This window comes from Pholcus phalangioides, unplaced genomic scaffold (genome assembly GCF_987345545.1).
Source record: "Pholcus phalangioides strain wild (caught in Gottingen) unplaced genomic scaffold, Ppha-v1.0 ptg000004l_1, whole genome shotgun sequence".
Lineage (NCBI taxonomy): Eukaryota > Metazoa > Arthropoda > Arachnida > Araneae > Pholcidae > Pholcus > Pholcus phalangioides.
This window is the reverse complement of record NW_028301597.1, coordinates 35,772,070-35,799,958: the sequence shown is the minus strand read 5'-3', so window position 1 is coordinate 35,799,958 and position 27,889 is coordinate 35,772,070. Positions and strand designations below refer to the sequence as shown.

Sequence of the window (27,889 nt, the reverse complement as noted above, 5' to 3'; positions counted from 1 at the left end):
ACACAGCTTGCAGTATCTCCCTATCGTTGTACGGCAGCGCAACTGGAGCCGAACAGTTCAATTTTAAATGATTTCTCTCGGAAATGTGCTCGGGTCGTGTTTGTGTTTCGCGTTTCATCGTAATTTTATCATGTGGACATGAAACATTTAGAACTTTGTAGACGTCGAATTTGTTTCATCGCTCGAGGATTAGAATCTTAGCGAGTGTTTTCTGGATATTTTCGGCATTTTCGAACATGTGAGAATTAAGAAAAAAAAAACTTCTCTTGCTACTATTTTGCCTCTTCCCACGAGAAAAAAAAAATGCGGTCGAACCATCGAGAATCATCGGCTTCCTCAAACGAGCCATCGTCGTCGTCGTCACCATCATCGCCCACGGTTAAAAAGTTCGAAGATTTGCCCAAGCAAGAACAACAGAGGCTTCTCCAGCTATTCCGGCAGCTAGACGTCAATGGAGACGGACGCATCACCGCCGAGGACTTGGCTGTCGCTTTCAAGCAAATGGGCATCCCCTACCATCCCGAGGGAACCATACAAGTATGCCATACTCGTGTTACATATTTATAGGTTAAAACAATTTGACAAATATGTGTAGGAATGTTCCCCCCCCCCCGTATCCTCATATGTGAATTCATGCGTGGGTGTATTGACACCTTAAAATTAAGTACAATAGTCAGCTATGGTAATAATTCCCCCTAGAAATTTTTCCCTTTTAAGAAAATTCTTCCCAATCATCCAAAGCAAATGTGCTGCCATCTGTCGGTAAAAAAAGCTTAATTAAATTTAAAAAAGTACTGCACCAAATTTATAAGAAATAAATTCAAAATTCTTCTGTTTGATGAACTTTTAGAATCTCCCACAACCGCCGAGAAATTCCCCATATGGATCAGTTTCCGATGATTTTCCCCACAAATATGGGAAAACTTCCCATATGTTTTAATTGGATTGTTTCAGTATCTTCTCGAGTTGTAAGTTTGCTCCTGGGAGGAGCTAGGAATATTTTTATAATTTAAGTGAACGCCATCTGCATAGGTGGCGATGTTTCTGATTTTTTAGCCGTTTTAAAATCTTCCGGTCGGAAATCAGATTCTTCTAATTTTTCATATCATTATAACAAAGTCCTTGAAAATTCTCAAATTATGAGGTCTTTTCGGGGAAGAAAATTAAGATTTCAAGTATGGGAAATCTGCAATTGTTGCCATATATATATATATATGATGCCATAAGTAAGCAAATTTACCAATTATTACTAAAATCGGCAGGAAATCACCTATGGTGGGGAATGAAGCGCTATTACAAATCACAGTGGATTTAAATGAATTACACAAAAAAAACAAACCCCCGTTTGATATGACAAATATGCGAGATATTTATAGTCATGTTTTTGTTTATAAAGTAGGAAAATAATTTTAATCCTTGATTTCAGTGCCAGATAAAAAATTCAAGTGATTCGATGGAAAACACTGGACATTTTTAGTAAAAATCTTTAAGCTGGACTTTTTTTTATACGGGGTCGTCCCAGGCAAACAAATCATATGGTTATTAAAAAAATCCCTAATTTTTCCCCTTCCATTTGTGTAAAATGTTTTCTTCCGTGCAAAATATTTCATCATGTGATACATTACAGTTTTCAAGTCTGGGAATAGGCACCTATGCAACTGGCTACATTTAGAAAAATACAGGAGAGCAGTAGAAAAAAAATGCTCACTTTCTCTACGTTGCAAGCTGACACTTCGATGCCAAGTTGACGATAATGAGCAAGAAAAATTCTGGGGATCAGCTATTGTAAAAAGCTGGACAAATTGCCAAATAAACTCTAGCCTAGATGCCAGAAAAAAAATTTACCTAGAAAAAAAGGTCCAAAGTAATGCTTCATTTGACTTTGCTAATGAATTTCAAACATTTTATTCTGCTCTAGGCCTGCAATTTCATAAAACTACACAAAGAAAATTTTATGTGCCAATACCAATCTTTTAGTCGCTATGGATTTTTGTCCAGCCCTGCCGTAGTAGAGGGTGTTTAAGAAAAATCACCTGATTTGAAATGTGTATATTACAAAAAAGGAACAGGTGCTGTATAATCCAGAGATTGGCGATTTCTGGCGACTTTTTTTTTTCGGCGCCAAGCATGTCCGCTGACCCGATCAAAAGTTGCCAAGGCCGTTAGACACTGCGGACGCCGGAAAAAAAAAATTGCCAGCATGGAAAACAATAATAAAAACCCATTCAAATATGAAAAATATCATGAAACAAAATATAATAGTATATTTAAATAAACAACGGTCCTGCATGTTGTATAAATAAGCATATTATAAGTATAAACAAATTTAAAACCCAGACTATTCCCGGGTATCCAGATTCTTTTAAATAAACAACGGTTCTGCATGTTGTATAAATAAGTATATTATAGGTATAAAAAAATTAAAACTTGGGACTATTTCCGGGTATCCAGATTCTTTTAAATAAATAACGGAAATTAAATAAAATAACGAATATTAATAAGAAAAATAAATAAAAAGGATACAACCTTACTGGTCGACGAAATGTGTATATTACAAAAAATATTGCACACAGACACTTAATATTAACTTTATATTGCGTGGGTGATCAACGTTTTTTTACAAACCAAATTAAAGGTGCTTATCTTTACGGTAGTCAAATTCATCTCAAACTCATGCAGGTATGTGTGTATCCCAGGGTTTAAGCTACGGTCAAAGTTTTTGCAAAATGCAAAAGAAAATCTTAGACGTCAAAAGAAGTAGTAGTTACTTCAGCAAAAATGCAATACTGGACGTACGAAATGAGTAGACATCCAACCAACAGTCATTAGCATTAAAGCATTTTGTTAAAGATTTTTCCCTTATTTTTGCGAAAATATTTTTTTACCTAGCTTAAACCCTGGTGCATCCACTGCTGCTATTATGCATATCTACAGTTCAGCTAATGTAGCTGGAAGGAGAGGCACATAAATGTAGTCTTTTATAAACCCCCACATGAAGAAATCATACGCTGTGAGGTCTGGCGATCTTGGAGGCCAGTGATGTTTAACTGAATCGTCAGGTGCTGTACGGCCGATCCATCATTTAGGAATGTGATTTTCAAACATTCTCAAACATCCACGCTCCAGTATGGTGGTGCCTCATCCTGCTGGTAAATAAAGTCATCCCAATTGGTTTCTAACTGTGGGAAAAGCCAATCTTGGCAAATACTGAAATGGCAGCCTAAGGAAGAGTGTTAGCACTACCTGTTGGCAACTGCGTGAAACTCAAGATTGTCTTCTTTCTACCTGTATATTATTCGATCAAAATGGATTGAAAGCTTAATAGTTATGATTTTTTTTAAATTGGATGATTCTTTTTTAAACACCCTGTATAGTATCCCTTTTGCCGATATGTTGGCAATTTTTTTCTTTGGTGTGTGCGAAGAATACCCGGAAGCCTGGTGAGAAGTTGCAAGAGGGAAACATGTTTTTTGGACATCTTTTTTGCTATAGAAAAAAATTCCCAACACATCGCCAAAAAGGGATAACAGTGTGGCTGCTAAAACAAGAGAAAAATTATCAAATGGAGCAGCACAAGCAATTTAAAAAAAACATTCAAGGGATCGAGAGTAAAAATATGACATCCTAGACCAGACAGGGAATTGAAAACAAAAAAAACAAGTAGGCCTACTCTGTTTTAAATAATACAATGGTCAGCTGGTGCTCTCGGGGTTCTACAAAAGCTCTTTGGGCTCAATAAAAATACGATTGCAGGATTAAAATTATAGCTGCTGGTATGCAAAAAATTGATTGAAATAGCAATATGAAATGTGTACAACCTCTAAGAGAATCCAAATACATTCCTGAGGACAAATTTGAAATGAAATATTCAAACACCAAAAACTTAACATACTGGGGAAATAATAGGCCTATGTATGTTATCACATATAATGCAGAAGAAAAAGCTCTGAAATATGTGTGCATATGCTAATGGACTCAATTACTTAGAGTGCAGCGCGCTAAAGCCTATTATATACCTAACAAATGCTAAATGTGATATCACCTTCACACAATAACTAATCGCTAAGAAAGGGAAATAGCAACCCAGAAGCCGAAGGAATAATAATAGCCAGCAGAGAAAAAGAAAACCAACAGAAGAAAATGATTGACCAGAAAGAAAAGCACCAACAGACTAGAAAAGAAATCACCATAAAAAGTCGCCAAAAAAATAAAAAAAAGATTTCACATTAAACTTATAGCTGTATCAATTCTGGTTAATTCCCAATATACAGTTGTTTTTTGTCACCAAATTTTCAATTATGCCAAAACAGCAATATGTCAGCAATATCAACCTCTCTGGCACATTTTCAAAAAATTTCAGCTGTTTCTATCTTCCCACTGGTATAGGGCTTGATATACATTGAAAATTTTTTTAGTTGCCAGCCAAATTTCTTAGTGTCAAGTATGATTTCAATCTCAAGAAATACGGCCCTGGTTTTTTCAAATTTGTCAAGCTCTGTACCTATGTTTTATCGATATTTCATCACATTTCTACTCGTCCCCCTTCATTTCTGACTCAACAAATGGTGTAAATTCAGGCTACAGATACTGAGGTTTTTCAATTTGAGTGCTAATTATCCCTCCTGTGGGCTACATAAGTTACAGGAAATAATGTTATCCATTGTAAATGTGACAGTCTCCTTAACAGTTACGTCTTAAAAATGTTGCAAAATCAGAGACTAGGTGACGATTCCCATAATTTGATATTTTCCATCAAGTCCCTACTAAAAGTCTGCAAAAAACTTTCTCTAATAGAGCTTGAAAAACCCTGAGTAGCCGCAGTGACTAAAAAAAATTAACATCAGTGCTTAAATTTTTTTCTTGATTACTAAGTAGGAGTCTAAGAATGACAGTTTTTAGAGTGTTTTAAAGTGGGTTATGTCTGGAAAACAAAGATCAAACTTTGAAATGTCTGCTGTATAAAAGCATGATGAATGTACATTTATACAAGCATGAAACTTTTTAGTGCGATTCTGAACAGTTTTTTTGTTTTTAGGTTCATGTGGAGAAGAAAGGGTCCCTGTCCTTTGAAGACTTTTTCCATTTTATACTAGAATCTGAAAAACACTTGATGATGCTCTTCAAATACATGGACCAAAATAGCGATGGTAATATGAACTTTTCATTTTTTTTCTGTTCTGAATTTTTTGTCTGTGATTGAAGTGATGTATTGTTCACCATTAATATGAATTTTGTGACAGAGTGTTTGGGTCAAATTAAAATGAATATTGTGAATATCTCATGATCGAGACCAACTCCAGAACACTACGATAGAACAAATAGCAGAGTATCTAATATCGAAACTTGTGTGTCAGGAAATCAAGAAAATTATAAGGAATATATATATGGAATCCATTTTCCTAAAGGAACCCCATGATTATTTTAGCACTGGTCCCCCACTTCCGGTAAAGGCAATGAATTCAACTGGTTTCAGGGCAGATCAACAGTAAGTTTAGTTGAATGCTGACAAATTGCGAGTTCCATGTTTTTACCATGCTTATTTGCCTTATGTCCTGCCACCAAAGCTTGGAAAGCTTCATTCAAGGGAAATGGCAGAAAGAAAAACAGAATGGCAATGTTACAATTATTTCGGTACTCATAAGCAATGTTTCCTCTTAATTTTTTCTTTTCAGTGAAACCTTATGATATCGAACACACGTGTGTGTGTAGGGGGGGGGGGGAATTTTGTCCGCTAATCAAATGTCTTAATAAATTCCAAATTGAAACTCGTTAATGGAATTTAAAAAAGTGTCCTTTAATTAGAGTAGTCTGCTATGAGAAGTTCAAATGGATTTTCTTGCCCAATCTATTTTATCTGTGCACAAAAGGATATTTATAATGCTGTGTCTAGACCTGCTGCTCTATTCAATGCCCGAACACTTATAAAAAAAACCTGTAAACTGGTTTCCTGTGAAAATCTTCCTGCACTATGGCATAAATTATGTTTGTAAGCAATCCAGCACTGCAGGTCTTGACCCAGTTTCATTTGTTCCTTAATGCCCTGTTCACATGGGAAATGGAAAAAAGCTAGTTTAAAACCATTTTCAAGAATTTTCAGATTCCTGCTCTCAATATCTATCTTTATGAGGGAAAAAAGTTGTGAAGTGGGTGCTGGAACTCCAAATGCTACCTCATTATTGCACATGTAAACAGGGCTATAGTGTGTGGTCGGTTCTGCAGAACTGGTTTCGGAACTAGTTTTTCATGATAGTTGTCGTAGGAACACAAATACGAAGAAAAAGGGAAGGGAGGAAGTCTAGTGTTCCTAGACATCTGTATATACAATCCACAAGAGCATATGTAGGTTGGGATTGCATTGAATATTCATTAATTAATAAGGAACTCTGCAACCTCCAAAAGTTGCTTGGGAAAGGGGAGTTTCGTGGCCTGAACACCTGGGCTTCAGTGCTTATGAGGTGCTGTACTTAAACTTTCAATTAAAATGTTACAAAAATTTAACACATTCATATTACAGATTTTTTTTGAAGTTATGTTAAGTCACTCTTGCTATTTTGTTTTGCTGTGTTGTCGTCAAAGCGTATCCCCCCCCTCCACCCCCCACCCCGCAAAACTCAACATTCATCACTACTGATAGGCTTCATGTGAATGTTGGCATGTTTGCGTATGGTGTTAAAATGATGATTTGAGGCTAAAGAATGGAATTTATGCGATCTCTCAGCTGCAGATAGTCAAGAAGATTGCAGGGACTCTGATCCAGTCTTTGTTTAAGACATTTACCACCGTTGGCAAAAATGCTAGAAAGTAGAATTCATTCTGGTTTTGCAACTTCAAGGTGTGAATGTGAGCAGATCTCCCATTTAAAGCCTCTCTACAGAAGCTCATCAGGCTACAACATTTAAAAAATTCATGCATGATGCAAGCAAAAAAAACAACCAACCACAATTTGTTTCCTGAATTTATAATCCAGATGGCAGCACTTGACAAGCAATGCATAACAAGCATTCCACAGAAGCAAACTTCACGTTAGGTTCACAACACATGCACACATATTCCAACATTTATCCATTCGTTAGTTTTCGTAGAGGAATATGGACAAGGTGCATGTGCAATTTAGAAGTGGAATTTATTCTGAATACGGCTGATCCCCAATGCCAGAAGTAAGGATGCAGGCAGGTCTGGTGTGCTGAGCCAGAGGAGGAGAGCAAAAATTTCACCTATTTAACCTCTTTATCAGTGTTAGTAGAGAGCTCCAACATGTGTGCTTGCCCCGATTGACCAAGTGTCTAGTTGCAACCCTGGCTGGTCCGATTGATCTATCCGTTGTTAATCACAGTTAAAAATTTTAGTTGAGTTAATCAACTCGTTCATTCTGATTAAAATACGATTGAATTTTTTTATCTTTACTGTAAACATCGGTTTTCGTAACATCGAGAAACATCAGCACCCCCATGTAGATTTAGAAGCAGTTTCTATGGGGGAAAATGTAATTGTGAAGATCAAAAGTACAGTAGACTGAACTGTCCAGCCTAATGTGGTAGAAGGGTGGGCTGGAGTTCTATAAATGCTCACTTCTCCTACCTCAACCCATACCATCAAAAAACCTTTTATGCCAAATATTTTCACCAAAATCCACTCTTATTCATATTTTCTGACCTCCAGATACAGGCGACTATTTAATAGTCGCCTGTATCTGGAGGTCAGAAAATTACTTCAAGCGTGCAGCCTTAATTTCTTAACCTATTCCAATATTTATTAACATTTAGCGAACAGGTGAGTAAAATATATTTTTGTAGCATCAGTTAATAAAACAAAAGTTACCTAATAAGATTGTTATAAAGTAATAGAATTTGAAAATATTCTATTAATTAGTTGATTACCCTATTACAATTTTTTTTTTTTTTTTTTTGATCAATTAGTTAAAAATTTCAATTTGCTAGTCCTACTTCAAAATGCAGATTTTTTCTCTGAAAATCTATTTTCTGGCCTTGAAATAATCATTTTAATTTGTCACTGATCTTGAAATCTTATGAATCAATTTTTTCCTTTCACATAAAATGCATAGTAACATGGTTGTTTATTCTTCCAAAAGGCTTGATAGATGCTAATGAGATTGTGGCTGCATTCGCCCGCTTAGGTGTCAAAATAGACGAGCAAGAGGCATATACCTTGCTCAGAAGGTAGATATACATAATATTTTTGACATGCCTTTTTTTCTATCTTTTCTACAAGTTGATTCACTGTGAAGATAGACTTGATTGTACCTACGTTGCCATTCATAGATTCTATTACCTTGTTCAAAGTAAAGTAACCCTAAAAATCAACTCATTTAAGAAAATGATTTAGCATTATTTCTGCAACACGAAATTGACAATTTAGAGGACATATCCTGCATTGCCAATAATAGTGGTAGGATGCTGATTATAAGATTCTTACTACCAGAATATATCCTTCCTGCCATTTTATGGCACAATGAAACCGATTCGTTTTTTGCAAGAGTTGTTAAGTCATACCATCAAGTGTAATGAATAAACCATAAATGATAAATCAATGTGTTTTTTTTAAATTATTCAGTAGTGTTTCCCTTTGACACAAAATTTAATTATTTTATGTATTTACTATTTTCAATTCTTATTTCTCAGAATGGACAAAGATAACTCTCAAACCATTACGTTCAATGAGTGGCGAGATTACCTACTTTTCCTTCCCAGCTTTGAGCTGCATGAGGTCCTGAAATCTTGGAGACATGCGACAGTAAGTTTTTTTTTTTCAAGAGCGTGACTCAAAATTTGAAGATGAGTTTTATTAAACTCCCAAGAAACACCATAAAAAAAGACAAAAACTCGCTAAAGGCTGAATGTAGGAGACTTAAAAAAAAAATTTTAGAATATAAAGAAATATGAAGATACTCAATATTTTTCTATTTTACACTGTACACTGATGTACCAGCACTGATTTGTAGATGTCCTCCCTATGTCATGTGGTCAGCTCATTTCTGTGTTTGATACATGCAAATGGAAAAGATGAGCTCCTAGAATTCCCTGACTGTTCAATTTGATGCTAAGTCTTGCACTAAAAAAAATCAAGTGTAGGGTTCTTTATTTTTAATGCATTTGTATTAGCTAAATCTTTCATTTCGCATGAAATTGCTCAGAACCTTATTGACAGACAAACAAATGTATGGGAGTATCTAGAAAGTAATTTCGAGGTGGGCATAAATTAATTACGCTTGAGTTGCAGTAATTTTGATAATTATTGATGTCAAATTTCAGCTCACAAATTTGCTGTGTTAAGTTAGTGTGCATCCATACCAACATACATGTTTGATAACCGATGTGGAAATACCACAAAAGAAAAAACTTCATTAGCCAAAAAATTTGAAAAATTTGTGGGCCAAGGTACTGTATATGCATAGGCGTACTATTGTTGAACAGAATTTGTTTTTTGGCCTTCTAGTAAAAGAAATGTGAAATCGATCATAAATTTGGATAATTTCCAAGTTTTAATATCAAAAGTCCTTTCTTTTTGTTTTTAAGTCAGTAGCCTGTAATTGGGCTTTCATGCTTGGTTCTAAATTTATCAAAATCATACCTATAACAAAATTTAGTACATTTAATTATATTTTATCAAATAGAATTTGAGACCAAAAAACAGATGCATGGTTCATACACAAGTTTATGAAGTGATTAAAATCATTACAGTTCTCTCAACTTTATACTTATTTCACTTTACTATGCTGTTTATAAAATTGAAATTTTATGGCAATCAAAGTTGAAAATACTTAGATCTCAAATTTGAATTAAATTTTTCTTATTTAGTTTTTAGATTTAGGTGAAAATGTTCTTGTCCCCGAAGATTTTACCGAAGCAGAAATGCACACTGGAATGTGGTGGCGCCATTTGGTAGCTGGTGGAGTTGCTGGTGCAGTATCTCGCACTTGTACTGCACCTTTAGATCGAATTAAAGTATTTTTACAGGTAGGCCAACATGTGACTTGTGTCAGTATTTTATACATATTTGTAACTAAATTTTAAAACAAGAAAAATGAATATTGAAATTTTTTTAACTTCTGCTGAAAAAAATCAAATTTTGGTGGAGGGGGGGGGGGGGTTGAGACAGTCAACTTGTATTATATGCATTAGTGATACAGTCGAATCCCATTATAATGAACTTCAAGAGACTGGAGAAATCACTTTGTTATAACAACATTTTGTTATAAAGAAATTCCAGGTATTTGCATTGTTCCTATGTAAACTTATCTGGGGGTTAGAAAAGTGTTCGTTAAAATGAGATTTTTGCTATAACGGTATTCGTTAAAATAGGATTCAACTGTATTTCAAAATTTATTTTTTTATTTATACTCAGCCTGCTGTCAAACTTTGTTACAATGATCAAGCAGGGTTCGCACATCCTTACAAACTCCTTAAAAACTCCTAACTTTTCATTTCCCTCTGGAAGGGCCCTTATAACTCCTTACTTTTTTGCAGCCACGCCTGAAAAAGTCCTTTTTTTTTCTCTGAAGGGATGATCTTTCTTAGAATAGGCATTCCCCATGGTGATGAATAGCATTGCCTAGAAAAATAAGAGGAAGCTTCCCCCGAATATAAAGAGGAAGAAAAGAGAAAAAAAAAACGCTCTCTCCCTTTGTAATAGGAAATGTGAAAGCAGGGGATGGGATTGGAACATCCAATGGTTGTGCATACCTGCCAACTGTTACGATTTTGTCGTATTTAGTAAATTAATACGATTATACGCTTTTGCTTCTAAAAATACAATTTTTTACCGAATTTGCTACTTTTGACGTGTTTTCCTGCCTATGTCGCAAACTGGTCAGCGTTGGAAATCGATGGTCCGTAGAACGACATCACTCCGCTGAACCAGTAGCCGAAAATTCCCCCATGCCCAGTGGTGAAAAACTTTTTTTAAAAAAAGTTTTTACTTATGCAGCGAAACGATGTCTCGAACCTCCTATATTACGCAGTATACTGAGCGCAGACCTCGCAGCTTTCCTATTTTTCCTACTTCGCCGCAATCGTCTTTTTTTTTACTGTAATTCTCTCCTACTATTCCTATTTTATCCCTCCTTCCCATTTGCTTACAGCCAATATCTCACTACGAAAATTCAGAGAAACCGCAAAATGTCACTGCTTTCCGCAGTTTTTTTGACGTGTTTTATTCACATTACAACTCGCTACTGAAAAAGAAGAAAGGAAAAAAAAATTTCAGTTCCACTGGAGTAAGGGACGACGACAAGCGTATCTTTTCGCCGCCGCGCCTTAAAGTGCTAAAAACTGAAGTCCAGTGGGGAAAGCGAATCTGTTTCGCAGATTGTTTGCCGTAAATAAAAAGGCAAAAAAAAAAAGAGGAACAGGCTCTATCCACACACAAGAGATTCTATGAGAGACAATGGGTTTATCTCTCCTGGGATCCCGTAACGAGCGTTCATCCCTGAAGCCAGGTTTTCCTAGGAGTAGGCTTTTTGCGCCACGTGAACCTGACTGGATCATTTCGTGTCGGCAGAAATGAGTTACATAATGACTTTACGCATTTGCGTTTTCCAAGCGTGGCGCATCGGCTCAGGACGGCTATATAGTATATGATGCCAGGGTCATATGCTCTATCGGCTGCATTCTCTGGTTTAAAGGGAAGAGACACAACACGAAAATGAAGGGAAGATCGCTGAAACGTGCGGCACACGACGCTTAACTCCTCCAGAAGCAGTCTGCCAATCACGCCCGACGTAAAGCACTGTCGTGAGCCGTATTGCGCTCTGTAGGAAAACAGTCGTACTGCTTTTCATATTGATGAATAGACGGCGTGTCGCGCTGGGTGATTCACGTTGCGCGCGGCAGAGAAAACCTGCTAGTAAAACCCGGCTTTTAAAAGTGACAGCCCGAGCCACGTCTGGTTTTACAGGAGGGGGGGGGGGGGAGGACGAGCCGATCAGGCGCTATAGCTGAACCCACTTTTTTTAACCTTCAGAAAATAAATAACTTTCGGGTATCTTTATGTTAGGGGTCATTCAAGTATTATGTCAGCATGGATGGGGGATTTTCGATTTGCTGACTTGATGACGTGGAGGGGGAGGGGGTGGATGATTCTTACGTCATCAACCACCCTTTATAAAAAATATGAAATATTCTTAATGGCGTCTTACTCGGTGCACGAAAAACGAGTAAAACTTTTCACTAGTTTGTGGGCACCTGAACTAAAATTCTCCCTATTGAGTCCCCTACAGAGCCACTCTAGTGATCTTCAAATACTTATTGGATCCAAATGCTCTGGAGCTGTGCCGCGCGTCATATAAGTGATCCGTGGCTATGCCGCAGATCACTTAAGTAATCTGGGAATGTGCCGCGGATAACTTGAGTGATGTAAAACCGCACTGGTGGCAGGACCAATGCTCTAAAACTTTGTCACATGTCACTCAAGGGATTGCTTAATGTGCCACAGATGGCTTAAATGGTCTGGAATTGTGCCACGAGTCACTTAAGCGATCTGTAAATGTGTCACTTGGTTCATTGTTACAAAAATAGATTTAAGGACAGGCCACATCATAACGCCAGGGCCACATTTGGTCCGCACAGGCCGAATGTTTACCGCGGGTCAAGGGTTACCAAGGGCTTAGAGAGGTAGGGTTGCAATGAATTTCTTGAGCAATTTTGGGTTCTTGGCCTTCAAATAGCATTGAAATTAACAAAAATTGATTATAATAACATATAAAGATATTTTGTTTCGAAATTGTAAAAAATATTTTTACAATTCTTTTAAAAAATATTTTGTGGATTAAAAAAATAAATTTTTGATCAAACACATGGCCTAAATGTGGCCTGCCTCAAGTGGCTCGTGGCAAATTCTTACTGCAATTGAGCGGCCCATTCCCAGATTGTTTGAGTGAGTGATTTCCGGGGGGAGTGGGGGGCCTTTCTTTCTTTCAAACCAAGCACAACTCAGGTCTATTACCATCTATGGGCAATTTACTATCTAGGAAGTTGTGCTGGAAGTGTGTGTGTGTGTGCCTAGAGTTGCTGCAAATATAAATAATTTTGTAAGAAAAATCTTTGTCTGCTGTGGTTTTTATTTTGAATAATTGGAGGGGGAATGAATATCACTTTTAGAATTTTTATAATTTATGTGATGCTGTTATGAGTTATATTTTTGACCGAAACTTGAAAGTTTTAGAATACTTTGGTGACGACAGAAAGCATGTATGTGGATTGATTATTTTATGAATTCTTATGATGCTGGGTAACAAATCAGAACTTGTAATTTTTGAACCACTTCTACGTCTATATTTTTGAGAAGAGGGAAAGTTTGTTTGCAAATTAAAAATAAATTTGCATATGTGCCCCGCCCCTTTTTTTGCTGTAAAACTTGTAAGTTATGAAGTTTGCCATGACTCCTTAAAAACTGCTTGAAACTCCTTAAAAAGTCCTTCACACAGTTCCAAAACTGTGTGATTGTGTTGTTTCACTCTGCACATGATTTTGTGTAGATAAAAATTCAACTCTTTGGGGAAGAAACTAAAAAATTTTGTTTTTCAGGTCAAGGGGTCAGAATTTGAATCAATTTATAGGTGTGCAAGGCATATGATTGAAGAAGGTGGTACTCGCTCTCTTTGGAGAGGAAATGCAATCAATGTTTTGAAAATAGCTCCAGAAAGTGCTCTGAAATTTATGGCTTATGAGCAAGTAAGATATCACTTTTAGAATTTCATTCTATGCTACACATGTAGTGTGGAATTCATGTTGAAAGATTTTCACTTTTAAATAGTTACAAATATTGTCTTGAATTTATTTATTAAAAGAACTAAAAAATTCTGAAATATTTGTCAGCTTAGCTCAAGTCCTAGCTTCATTTGAAATCTGCTCATTAGTACAATAGGCTTATGTTTTACCTTATCTGCCATGGGGCTTATATTTTTAACTCGTTCGTAAATGGACGTGGTTTGAAGAGCACGTTCCCATGGGGTTCCCATGTCAATTTGTGTTTCTAAAAAAATAATTTCAATCTTCTCAGTCCTTGCTCTCCAAGGGTGAAACATTCTATCTGCTTCCATAGCTTAGATAGTAGAGCACTCATCTGGCAAGCAAGAGACTGGGGTTTGAGTCCTCGTGGGGGCAGGGATGATTTTCTTCCTTGTAATCTTCATCTCCACAAATAACCAGTCTTTCAATGAATCTTGTATTAACAAGTGGAGATGACATTTCTATATCCCTCTACTTTATATTGTAAAGTCAGATTTTCATTTCCTGGAATCTTTTCTCCAAACCAGAAGCTCAAAATAACATTTTTCAATATGATTAATACTCACAGAAAATTTTATTTTTAGGTTATGCTTCAGATTATTTTATCAAGAGTAATTTTTTTTAAATACAGGTTAAAAGATTCATCCGGGGCAAAGCTCAGCGAGAGTTGTCAATATACGAACGATTTGCTGCTGGTTCTATAGCTGGTGGTTTTTCACAGACTGTGATATATCCAATGGAGGTATTTATTTAAGGTTTAATGCAGCTGTGGTTTAGACATTGGAGCAATTGAAGGTTTGTTCAAATAGTTCCTGAAGTTTTTATCTCTTTAGAAAAAGGTAGTGATCAATAACATCTTGTATATAATTATTTTAAATTCATATGTACAACAATGAAATATCTCTTCAAAATATCATAATCGTGCATTTTATTTGAGAAGCAATGAAATAAAAATGGGATATTCAAAGAAAGGTAAATTGGCAGTTCAATTAGGAAAAAAACAAATTTGTCCGGTCTTTAAACCACTTTGTGGTATTGATTAAATTATCACAGTATCAGCTGTCAACTGGGAACTTTCAAAAAATTACTTGTGGGACGGTTTTCAGAAATTTTCTGAATAACTTATAAGTTGGAAGAGATGTTGAAGTTATTTTTAAATAAATATGCAAAGCTCTGTGAGTAAAATTCAGTATTAAATCAGTCTGATTTCAGGAACTTTTTGAATCCAACTTTTATGCTATGTTATAAAATGTGAACTACATGACCGAGTTATTACACACGTGTGACGTAAATTTGATTGTTAAAATAAAACCGCTCATACTTTTGTAATATTCTTTGTATTTTGGAGGGAATTCTGTGATATTGATGAACCAGGGGTAAACTTTTTACTTGTGAATTGAAACAATATCATAATTTTAAAAATAAAAAACAAAGCAGAACCTTTCACTTTTTTAGTAAAAGCAAATCATTTTATATTTTGCTCAAGAACATAGCGAATGCTCGTTCCTAAAAAACACCTTTTACTTGTAAAAGCATTCCCCTTGGAAATGATGTGTATGGCCAGTTGCAGACTCACAAATCTAGTAAGGGAGTGTTTGTTTTCATCTTTTGACTGTGGTTGTGTACCTGAGCAATGTCAGACATGGCAATGAGTACATAATTTAGAGGAAGCAAGTTCAACCAACTTGTGATTGCTTAAAATGAAATATTTATAAATGTTTATTGTAAAGCTTTGATGCTGAATATTTCGTTTTCTTTCAAACCTCACACAGCCCTGGTCCTTTCAACCATACACAACACACAGCAGCTACCATTTTACCTCTGAAGAAGTGGCTGTATCCGAATTGATTGTGAACCCCTTACAGTGAAAAAAATGCTTTGTCTGGTGTAAAAATTTTTGAGCTACAAAAAAAATTGAGCTATTATTCTGTTAACATTTTGCAAGGTGAAAGTTAAAGTGTGCCGGAAATTGCCCAGAATATATTCACAACATAAAGAATTTTCCATAAGGGTTGAAGCTCCTGTATTTCAGGCAGTGGCTACTTACTTAACATTGGAAGAGTTTGACATCAATGCTATGGCATACTGTTCTCTCTTACTGGAGTTAGTGCTATACAATTTTGATCTATTAAGGAGGTGTTGAGTTGCGATATCTTGCCAACTTTAGCTGTAACTTGGTGACCGCATATGTTTTACTGCCAAATCGGTTCGTTTTGTTGCCAGTCAATGTGTGTGTGCCTGAGTGGCGCCGTGGTAAGATGCTCGTCTTCCACTATGAAGGTTGCCATCAAGGTCCATGGGTTCGAATCCGGCCATAGAACATTAGAAGCAAGTTCTTTACCTACCAAACCTGGGGACCACTGATGAATGGAGCCTTCATTTCCCACCCAACTCCTTTGGTTGTAAATTGCCAAATGACGATATATGACCAGAGTTGGTGTGCAGTAAAGTATTAGTAGTCAATGTGTGTACTCGCGGAGAGTAAGTTGTGAGCGTTAATGTCATTTTCTGTTTTCTTTTCATTTTAATTTATAATTAAAGTTAATTTTACTAGTTATGTCGATTATATTGTGCTTTGAACTCTGATACACCTTGCGTTAGAGAATTGCAAGAGGAGAAGAAAAAATAACTATTGACTAATATAGAAATGTTTACTATGTAAATGTCTGTGTAAGATAACATATTAAGAATGTATTTGCATTGAATAATATGGTCTGATCCATATACTGAACCATGATGAAGGGTTTGTATAGTCTCCTTGCATGGATTGAATTTTTATGTTGTATAATTTTTTAAATTTTGATATTTCTAAGTATTTTTTTTCCTGTAGAACATAAAATATATTTGTCCCTATTGGTATGGGTGTGCAGACTAGTTATGGTACAAAACCAGAAGGTGAAGATGAATTACACGTTCACCCTATATTGATTTGCAAGCTCTTTTTTTGCAAGAAATTCAAAATGAAATCTAAATTCATTTCAGGTTTTGAAAACAAGATTGGCTCTTCGTAGTACAGGACAGTATAAGGGCATATGGGATGCTACCTGCAAAATATATAAAAACGAAGGTCCTCGCAGCTTTTATCGTGGATATTTACCAAATCTTCTTGGCATTATTCCTTATGCTGGGATTGATCTAGCTATTTATGAAGTATGATTTCTATTTTTATGTTCACATTGTTTTTTAAAGTGTGCTTCTTTATTTAGTGTTTATAAGATTATGATTTTAGAATTCTTCCTCGAACATCATTCATATTAAACTCTTCATATCATTAAAAAAGCTAAATAAATTTTTGATCAAAACTATCTCAAGTGGGGTTTTGCAGTCTTTTAATCAATATCAAGTTGTAGAGAACTCCTTGAATATAGAACTAGAATTATTTGACACTGGCATTTAAACTGTGTTATAGGTACATCATGAGCAGTCATTTTAATGTTTATTTTTCATGCATTTCATTCACTAAACAATTTCAACAGCCAAAAAAGTCTGTTTGAGTGATTCCAAGTCAGTTCATTTTAGTTCTTTGAAATTTAAAATACTTCTCTTGTTTGCGTAGTTTCATGTTAGATATGTAAATGAAGTTTTCTTTTATATATGAAGACCTTAAAAAAGACATACACTCAAAGGCATCCAGATGAAGCTGATCCTGGTATTTTAGTGCTGCTTGGATGTGGAACTGTTAGTAGCTCTTGTGGTCAGCTTGCTAGTTATCCTCTTGCACTTGTTCGTACTCGCCTTCAAGCTCAAGGTATAAACTTTTTTCCCCTTCCTCGTTTAATTTTTTTATATCCTAAATTGTGCATTCATATTTACATGTTAGTTTAGATGTTTTTTTTATTATAGATATGCATTTATATTAGGTATGCATTTCTTATGTGTTTGTTTAGAAAATACAGTCAAAATGTATTATATATAAGACAAAATATTTACTTCCAGCGAAATATACTTGGCATCAACCAACAAACAGTGATTTGATTTTGAAAAGTAACCCTTGAAGCAGTACTTTACTGTAGTTAAATAATATTCATAGTTTGAAATGTTGTAGTTTTCAACTTAATAAACATTTCTATATTGAGTAAGAAATTTGTATTGCATCATTCACATTCCTCTGGAAACATGTTCTGCATTTATATGAACTTTTTAATCCATAAAACAGTGAAAGGGCTAAGTGAATGGTATGTATTTATAGTGAGCATCATTTTTGCTAACAAGCATGATGATTGAATCTAAGAATCTTTGCTCATATTAGATTTTGTGCTGGTAAGGTAATTGTATCTCATTTAAGTCTCTTTTTTTTCCATATTATAATTAATATAATTTTTTCCAGCTGCATTACAAGGACCTGTTGTCAATACAAATATGGTAGACCTATTCCGTGCAATTATTAGGACAGAAGGTTTTATTGGATTGTACAGAGGTATTACACCCAATTTCATGAAAGTTGCTCCAGCTGTTAGCATTAGTTATGTGGTTTATGAGTATGCAAGGCGTGCATTAGGAGTAACTATGGCTTGAAAGGTATTATTCAAGTTTAGTTTTTTTTTTTTGGTTCTCATAGATTCTCTCTCTCATTTTATTATTTTTCAGGATTTTTAATCTTAGAATTTCATGTTCTATGGTTCAGTGGTTGTCAAACTGTAAGGCATGCCTATCTGTGCAAGAATTTTCAAATATTTTGAAATGACTTAGTTACAAGTTTTTTAAACAGAAATAAATTACAGTATTTTCCTGCATATAATCTGCAGTGGCTCATAATCTGCAAGCAAAATTTGAAGGAGGTATAATCCGCAGTGGCATATTATCCGTAGGATTTAAAAAATAATAACAATAACTTACCTTTTGTTTCAATAGTCAATCCATCGGTATGATAATTGATGAAATTTATTTACGTAACAGTAGTATTATTTACACAAAAAACAAAATTTGCAGTTTAATCAAGAACTTTCAAATTCAGACTCATGAGAATACTCATCCGACTGATAACATCATTTTCTGCAGATTGTCTACAGTGGTAGATAATCCACATTTTTTAATGCTTAACCACCTCTTTAACAGATAATCTGCAGGATTATACAGAGGAAAATAATGTATTTTGATTTAAAAAAATAGGGCTTCACTTAAGCATGCCCATGTTCATAAAGTATAGGAGGTGGTCTTGTGTAGATTTTGAGGCAAGGGGGGGTTGCTACAGCTAAGAATTTGAATTTTTCATTACGGTAGCTTCTATTTTAATCTGGCCGTACACTAATCAGCATTTTCAGAGAGGCTTCTTGCAAATTTTAGGAGAAAACATACCACTGCATGTCTGCACAAAAGTTTGTTATTTAGATGGGCTTTTTCCAACTACCTTCCAGTAATCTTTTGTATCCTGATTTGATATGTGCCAAATTAGTTTAGTGAGAGTATACTGTACAAGTCCTTTTCAAAAAACTAGAACACCCAAAAAATTAACGAAAGCAGTTCATGAAATGTTAAATTGAAAACCAAAATTAAATTTTTTTTTGGTTGTGTTTGCATTTTCATCTTCTAAAGAGGTTCTTCTTAAGCATATTGGTGGCAAAATTTTTGCCACTGGATTGCATGTATTTTAAAATGTCAAATTACTTTTTTCCTCTTTGTTTAAAAAAATTAGAACATCTGACTTAAAACATATTGTTACATGAATGTTTTATGCAAATTTACATCAACTTGATTTAATAAGTGTTGTATGTCTTTCCTGGTTATACATGTAAACCTAGAATCTTTTATAACATGGGTAGGAAAATAGGATATTTGTACAAACTCAAAATTATGTGTGTATTTGCGTGGACAGTACAGAGAAACGCATGCTGATATTGTATGAATACATTGTACTGTGGCCATCTTTGGCCTTGTCCATGAATTTTATGCATCAAGACTTTCAATTTATGAGTTTCCAGCACACAGATCTGGACCTCAGCCATAAATCCCCTCTTTGCTATTGTTGAGTCAATACTGGACAAAAGTTTTGGTCCCACGGGTGTCTGTTATCACCAGGTTCTACTGTAGTACATACTAATTCAAGCAATTGTTGCCAAAGAATGCATGCTAACATGAAATGCTTTGCTCTAGCATATTTCAAAATGGCTGTTTTGCAAATGTTAAAACAGCATTCCTGTTGAAATTTATCAGGAGAAAAATAACACCATACAAATGTAACTGGGGAAGAAGAAACCATATGCAAATCTGAATCACAGTGAATAAAAAGTATGGATACCAGCCCTGTGAAGTTATTCTAGCGTGCAATCATTCTAACAGTTGTACCGTACGGGATAATGGCGCATTTGAGTAGTACTGAAAAAAGCGGATATGCAATTCGTTCATGCAACCGTTCTAACAGTTGTAACATACGGGATAATGGCACACTTTAATAATACTGAAAAAGCAGACATGCATGAATAAAATGAAGCTTTTTTTAATAATACTGAAAAAGCTGCTTTTAATAATACTGAATGCTGCTTTCTAATAATACTGAATGCTGCTTTCTAATAATACTGAAAAAGCAGACATGCATGAATAAAATGCATGTCTGCTTTTTTCAGTATTACTAAAGTGCGCCATTATCCCGTACAGTGCAACTGTTAGAATGGTTGCACGCTAGAATAACTTCACAACACTGGCATCCGTACCTTTTATTAACTGTGATGCAGATTTGCATATGGTTTCTTCTTCCCCAGTTACATTTGTATGGTGGTGTTTTTTTCCTGATAAATTTCAACAGGAATGTCGTTTTAATGTTTGTGGAGCGACCGTTTCAAAACGTGCTGGTGCATTTGCGTTTCATGTTAGACCATGCAGTCTCTGATGACAATTGTTTGTTTTGGTGTGTACTATCACCTCTTAAAGTTTTTCCCATCTTTTCTGAACAACCCTGTATGAAAGTATAAATAAGGTGACAATTATGAGTTCTAATTATAAAGCTTTTTAACTATATAACTTTTTGAATAAAGTAGCATAAAGCAATTGATCTAGAATACTAAAAATTGTTTTCTTTTAATATCAAAATTATAATAAATACAAAATATAATAAATTCTAGGAATAATGAAATTTTTTTTTACTATCACATCTCAATAAACTTTTTTCTTTTTACAGGTAATTAGTTTTTTCAATTTTCGTGCGGATGAAGAGTTAGATGAAGCACAAAAATGCTGTTCGTTTGGCCAGCATGTCAACCATCATATGCTTCATACCGGCTCAGGGCAGAGAGAAACAACAGGGGTGGTTGTAATAAATGGAAAATTTACCACAAGATGCCTTTCATCAATCTCACCATATACCATCAGTTAGTAACGGAAACTCCTTATCAAACAAAAATTCATGCTTGTGTCAAGAATTATTCATTACTATTACATTGGAATTTTTACATTTCACTGCACGTTATTTATTGTTCTTCAAGTATTTACATCATTGTGACAAGGTATGAGTCTGCCCCCGTTATAAGACAGACTGATTTTGAAAGGATTGTGAAATTAAATTAATTATTTAAACATAGAAACCTAAATTATATATGTGATGTATATTTTTGTATATGAAAAAACTTAGTTTGAAATGATTTCATTTGAAAGGTCTCATTTTGTATAACTTTATTACCTATGAGGAAAAAAAATCATAATTAAATTTAAAGACAATTCAGTTGTGCTGTACTGGTTCAGTTGATATTTTGATAATGTTTTGTGGGTTGAACTTTGTTTGCCACTTTGAATGTCCAGGCAGATTAAAGGAAGTGTGTACTGAGTGGATATCTCATTAGTGATTAAGAATAACTACTTGTATGAAGCTTGAAAGCTTATAGAAAGAGAAGAAAATCAAAGTTTTATTCATTTTTTGGCTATATAGGCTTGTTGAGGTATAACTAGCAAATTGGTGAACATTTTTATTTTATGTTAAAAATAGATTCAGTTCCCCCTCCCCCTCTTGATAATCTGATTATAGTTGTGATTTTTCTACTTTGATATATTAACAATTCCTTCTGTGAAACATTGTTTGATCCTCATTCAATTGAGTTTCTAGGTAATTTTCAAAGTTATGGTTTACCATAATTGTTATCAAGATATAATTTATTTCAGAGTAATTCTGGTGCAATGCATTAAATATCTAAATATAAAAAATACTCAATACATTTTCCTTTTTTTTAGAACTAGGTATAAAGTGATTTTAAGTTTAAAATTTTCTCACTTCATTGAATTAAACATTTGCTTTATTTCTTGCAATATATGCGTGTGAATTTCATTTCATTGTGATCACTTTTGTTTGCATTTTCATGAACTGTTGGAATGTTTCATGTTTGTCCCTCATATATTACCATTGTCTTAACTGGGGCTTCTTGAACTTTGAGGCACAACCCTATCGCAGATCATGTAACAGATATTTGTTTTGTGTGTATCGCCGAAACTTTTCCTGCTCGTTGGAGAGGGCATTCCAATGTACAATGTGAATGTGTGTATTTCGGGGGTTGCATGTAAAATCTTGAGATTGGGAAAGAGGTCATGAGTGATAAAGGTTAAAAAAACCCTGATCTAAGCATTCCTTTCAATTAATGTCTAATTTTTTTTTCTAAATATGCTATTCCTAAGATCATATTGTGAACTTTTGTTTGCTTTTTTTTAATTGATGTAAATGAATGAATTATAAGGCATCTTTTTTTTCCTTTAATTGTGTGCATGTCTATCAAAAGAATGAAAGATGCTTTATTTTTAAATTTCTTTTGAAATTTTAAACAATTCTCACCACAAAAATCACAACAATAAATCAGCATGTATATGTATCGGGGTTGTTTAGTTTAAACCAAGTGGTTTTTGAAAAAAAAACAAATAAAAGTTGCCTAAATACCCTTTTTTCCTTGAAAAATATCATATTGGTTCATTATTAGCCAAAAATTTTCATTTTTACCACATTTTATATTTTTGGGGTACATTCTGATGGTATATCTTTAAATGACATAAGATGGTATAAGTGTTTTTTTTTTTTTTCAAAAAGTCTCATAAAAGCAGCCTGAACATATATATTTTTTTCATATGAAGTAGTTATATACAAAAGCCAAAATTTCTCATTCTTACCACATTTTCTAACCTTTGGCTACATTCTGATGCTTTATCTTCAGCAAATTCATGAATAAGGATTGCATCACACATCCAAATGTAATGGTGTGTTATCTCACAGGGTTTCTTTTTCCCTTTCATAAAGAAGCAGTAACAGTAGTGACACCATCATGCTAGGAGCAGGTGGTCCTATAATCCAATAAAGACATCAGCTGTCTCTAAAGGACAAAGACTAGTATACTAGTAGTTGCATTACCTCACAGACATTTTCATTTTCTTTCCAATAAGAAGTAGCACATCTCCTACTCTATCTCCCAGTCTTAATATTCAATAGTTTTTTTTTTCTTTCACAGTTAAGTCCCAGTTAATCAAGGTTCTACTGTATGGTAGTAACAGGATTATGAAAAATAATCAGCTGTATACAGGGTGATTATAATTAAAGTTTTGATTCCAAAACTGTACAATATGTACTGATCATAATGACTTGAAAATTTGCATGTATATTCCTGAATCAATGGAAATTTTGCAAAAGAATAAAAGTGCAAAATGTGCAAGTAGATGATGCTGTACTTGGCTAGCATTATAATCTATTTTGTGCAACCACATCATTTCGTACCTCAAAATGTTATGAACAGTGGGTCGAGTTGCAAACTTTGGTGAATTGCAAGCTTCAGCGCATCCCCTATATGTTAGAAGTTCCTCAGGAATCTTAACGGGGGGGGGGGGGCAGGTTTGGTGAATATAATAAAGGTGAATTGCAAGCACATCGACATCATGACCATGGCATACTCTGATCTGTTGTTGAACAAGAATTTTTGTGCTTTCACCTCGTAGCCAGAACACGGTGGACAACATATTTAACATTTCTTGAGTAAATTAGTTATTTGTTTGATTACTTCACTTTTTTGTGATGTTTTTATGAATTATGAAATCGTGTAATGCTGTAATTAAGTTATCATTTTGCCACGACTGGCTATTTTTTCCATTCTGTGAGCAAATTTCCCACATGTTGGATGATGTTATTAATTTGACATTTTTAAGTTCCCCCCCCCCCTTTATAAAATTCCATTTCGACAGGAATATTCATGTCAATTTTCAAGTCATTCTGACAGTCATTCTTTTTTTACTGTGTTTTGAAATCAGCACCTTAGTTATAATCACCCTGTATATCGTAAGTCATCGCTAATTAATCTGCATTATTTATGCTTCATTAAACACATTATATTCACCTAATTTTTATTATAGTTTTTACAAAATAGCTTTCTAATTAAGCATACTGAAAGTAACTGGAGAAAGCAACTTTATATTACATGATTAATAATACTAAAAGAATTTTCAAACAAAGTAATCCATTGAGTTAATCAGAAAATAATTAAATTGACTAAAGTTGGTTTATGTTAAAATGTGAGAAATATTTATTGATTAATATGGGAATAGTGTTAATTACATCAATAAACATTATTTTAATTAATTATTAGAAGTGTGAATGATTTTTCAGGAATTTTATTCTTTTTAATTTTAATACTATCTAAAACAAAAACTGGTTTAAACCAAAACAACCTGATTTAAACCAAAAAAAAAATCTGGTTTTGGTTTTTTTTAAGAAAAAACATTTTTTTTTACCAACCCTGATATGTATAATTTGCTTCTAATTATTTCTTGAATTTCCTTTTCTTTTAATGTCCAAAACAATGTTTATAAGATCGAGGGATTTCTTTTTAACTTTCATTGGTCTCTTTTTTTTAATTTCACCATATTATCAATTAGTTTACTACTGTGTTCAAATTACTCTGATAGCATTGCATGTCTTATGTTGGGAGTTGATGCCATACACTGGTGAACGTGTTATTATGTACCTTTCAATCAATGTTCAGTAAAGTTTGTGACCTCTTGTTACTATGTCAAAATTAGCTGCTTTTTTTGTTTTATAATGTGTTTGAGAAGTAATATAATTGGAATTGCCGATTTAATTAAAGAATCTACTGGTAATTTTATAATGCACATATTTTGCTTTTATTTCTGCTGTTAAAAGATTTCTTATGTACATAAGGAGGATTAGGTGGTACTCTATCAATGTCTGTAATCTTTTTATTTTTGTAATTCAAAAAATTGGTTTGTTAAAACTGAATGGTATTTTGATGATGTAATTGCCCGGTGATAATCGACTCAATTTAAATATTTTAAATGCATAAGTAAGGTTGAAAATTCTTGAAAATACATACAGTTGAATGCCCATGTAACAAGGATTTGTTAACTTTTAACAAAAAAAGAAAAAAAAAACTTAGAGAAATAGATTTTAATGTAGAACGAGTTAATGAAAATGTTAGCTCTCTGATGAGAACTTCTTTATACAGGGTACATGGGAAAGTCCTTTTATCCTACAATAACTTGCGAACTGTTGATCCTAGAAGTATACTTCCAGTTGGAAAAAATATCCAAATAATGTGTATCTATACACCGTAGATATGTCCTTGATATTGCAAGGAGTTGTATACTTATTTAAATATTAAAAAATTCCTTTTTATTTGGTCTCCCAGTCCTGAAAACCCAATTAAGATGTTGTTGCCCTGTTTTTACAACCCCCCAAAAATTCCATTTTTCTAAGTGGAATATTCGATATTTGAATTTCAAAATTGCAGAAAATAAGGGAAAGAATAGTATATATGAATGAGGGAGATGGAGTGATCTTGCCTGTTAGTTTATGTGGTTCTTTCCTTCATTTTTAGTAATTTTCATATTATACCTAAGCACTTAACAATTTTTTTGGGGGAGGAAGCAGCTCAGGAGAGACAGGGAAAAACACATTAATCTAATTGGGTTTTTTAGGACTGTGTCCAAACAAAGTTAATTTTTATTTTAGTAACTACGCAACCCTTTGCAATAAAAATAACATCTGAGTTCTACACGTTATTGGGATATTTTTCTAATGGGAAGTATGCTTTTAGGATCAACGGTTCTGTAGTTATTACAGGATAAATAGATGTTCCTATGCACCTTGTGTAGAAACTCTATTTTTCAATGTGGCCCTAAGACGATCCTTTTGGAATTCACCATGATACTTTTCTCATTTTCTATGTTCATGTTCAAACTAATTAATGCAGAAAAATAAAATTTTATTTTACATAGGTGTTTGCACTGATTGTGCAATTTCCAATAGAGTAATTGTACTGCCATACAATATGATAACTTACTCTTTGTTGTGAGAATTATAGTTGTGATTATTCGTAATTTTTACTGATGGACATGATTTAAATCGTATTGTACAGTAAAGTTAATTTCAACAAGGATTTTTGTTTGAAAGTTCATAATTTTTTTTAAATATGCTATAACAGAATAATAAGATGATAAATTGGCATTTCTGATATGCTGGCTGATAGACTAACATTCTCATTAAATGATATTTAAAATGGGAATATATGTGTGTATCTGTGCTAATGTAAAATACTACTGTTTTTCAATTAGGTAATTAACTGAAGGTAATTTAACTAAAATGTATTCCATTAAATATAACTTTTCATTAATGTAATCAAGCCTGAAATATCAGGGAATCGCAATTGTCCTCTTAGAATAAAAATGAACTGTTGTGTGTTCTAAAAGAAGAGATATTTTCTTACTCAAGTAGTGTAACTTGTAGCGTAATAAACTACAACAGAGAAAAAGAGAAATTGAGTTCAAAATTCGGAATCTTATGAGATAAAAGTGAATTTTTTTTTTACAAATACTATATTATATTCTTTCTTATACCACACAATATGTTTGTTGATCTTTCCAAGGTGGCTTACACAAAACATTATGGTTTGTTTGCATCTTGAAACTGCTGTGCAGTTTAAATGAACCATTACTATCCCTATTCTATATTAGAGTTTGGTGCCACTTTTGTAGTGTAATGAAAAGGGAGGAATTCGCTTCTCTATTGTACTTCATGTTTCAAGAATAATTCTTCAATAAAGTTTCCACAACCGAAATACTTATTTCTTTTGTGTTATTGTATCTTATACAGTTCGCATGTATTTTGTATATAGATATTTTACTTAATTGCTAGAGAGAAAAATGTTCATTTACACAAGAGCAAGGTGTTGGCAACTAAATTCAACTGAGAAGCTATTTGATGGTATTTTTTCTCTCTCTCTCTCTCTCACACTATGGATCGGTACAGATGTATGATGCCCCAACATTTAGTTGTTTTATTGATTATCAATATCATTCCAAACATTATTTTTGCTCTTCATGAAAGTTTGCCTCCAGTTTCTGGCCCTGTTTGGGAGCTGCCACCAACACTTAAAAGAATTGCTGTATGAAAGTACATCAGGTAACCACATGACCCGTATTATCAATGAAGAATTACATTTTTCTTTTCTGAAATCAAAGATTAGAATTACTTTTCCAAATTTTTTTATGATAATTATGTAATGTGAATATGAATAGTGTTCATGTCACAAATTTTTCATTAAATAATTTTTTCGAATAATTAATTTTAATCAACTGCAATTTGCAGTAGAGCTTAATTTCTTGCTGTTGAGAAATATTCAGGAATTTTAGTTATATAAAAAATAAGCAGACGGAATATGTTCCATAAAAAATGAATTTATGCCTTAAAAAACGAAATGTGATGTAAAAACCTAAAATACGAATATATAGGCTGACCATATATTTCCTCAAGGAAATAAAGGAAATTGCCAATCATTGTCTAGAATGATTATATATAAATAAAACTGCCAATTGTTACTAATATCGCAAAAGAATTGCCAATCATTGCCAAAAACTATTACCAAAGGAACATAAAATTTTATTCATTTGCATATTTCGCTATTTTTACACGATAGAGCATTTCCTCGTGATTTTCAGCAATTTCAAAGCATTATTTTAAATGTTTAAGAGAATATTGAAGAGAAATCTCCTCCCCCACAAGTTCATCCTTCACTAGCTTCATTCCCCACTAGGGGCGGTCTTAGGGCAGTGCGACCGGTGCAGTTGCACCGGGCGCGAAATGAGAAGGGGTGCCGAAACGCGTTAAATATACACTACTAGAAAAAATATGTTTAAGATACTTATTTAAAAAATAGCTATAAATATAGAAAAATGCTTAC

The 27,889-nt window shown here is 33.9% G+C and overlaps 1 protein-coding gene across 1 annotated transcript; it reads left to right on the top strand.

Moving 5' to 3' along the window:
- On the top strand, nucleotides 1-22,965 carry SCaMC (Short Calcium-binding Mitochondrial Carrier). Its single transcript, XM_089231408.1, has 11 exons — nucleotides 1-537; nucleotides 5,036-5,147; nucleotides 8,090-8,177; nucleotides 8,640-8,751; nucleotides 9,816-9,974; nucleotides 13,542-13,688; nucleotides 14,377-14,487; nucleotides 16,728-16,895; nucleotides 17,346-17,493; nucleotides 18,073-18,263; nucleotides 20,857-22,965. The coding sequence occupies exons 1-10, from the start codon at nucleotides 304-306 to the stop codon at nucleotides 18,258-18,260; spliced, it is 1,467 nt and encodes a 488-aa protein (XP_089087534.1). The 5' UTR covers nucleotides 1-303; the 3' UTR covers nucleotides 18,261-18,263; nucleotides 20,857-22,965.
- Nucleotides 22,966-27,889: the final 4,924 nt, after the last annotated feature.

Coding starts and splice junctions, on each gene's coding strand:
- SCaMC (XM_089231408.1), top strand. CDS start 304: ATGCGGTCGAACCATCGAGAATCATCGGCTTCCTCAAACGAGCCATCG. Junction 8,752..9,815: donor AATCTTGGAGACATGCGACA/GTAAGTTTTTTT, acceptor TTTCTTATTTAG/TTTTTAGATTTAGGTGAAAA. Junction 9,975..13,541: donor GAATTAAAGTATTTTTACAG/GTAGGCCAACAT, acceptor TTTGTTTTTCAG/GTCAAGGGGTCAGAATTTGA.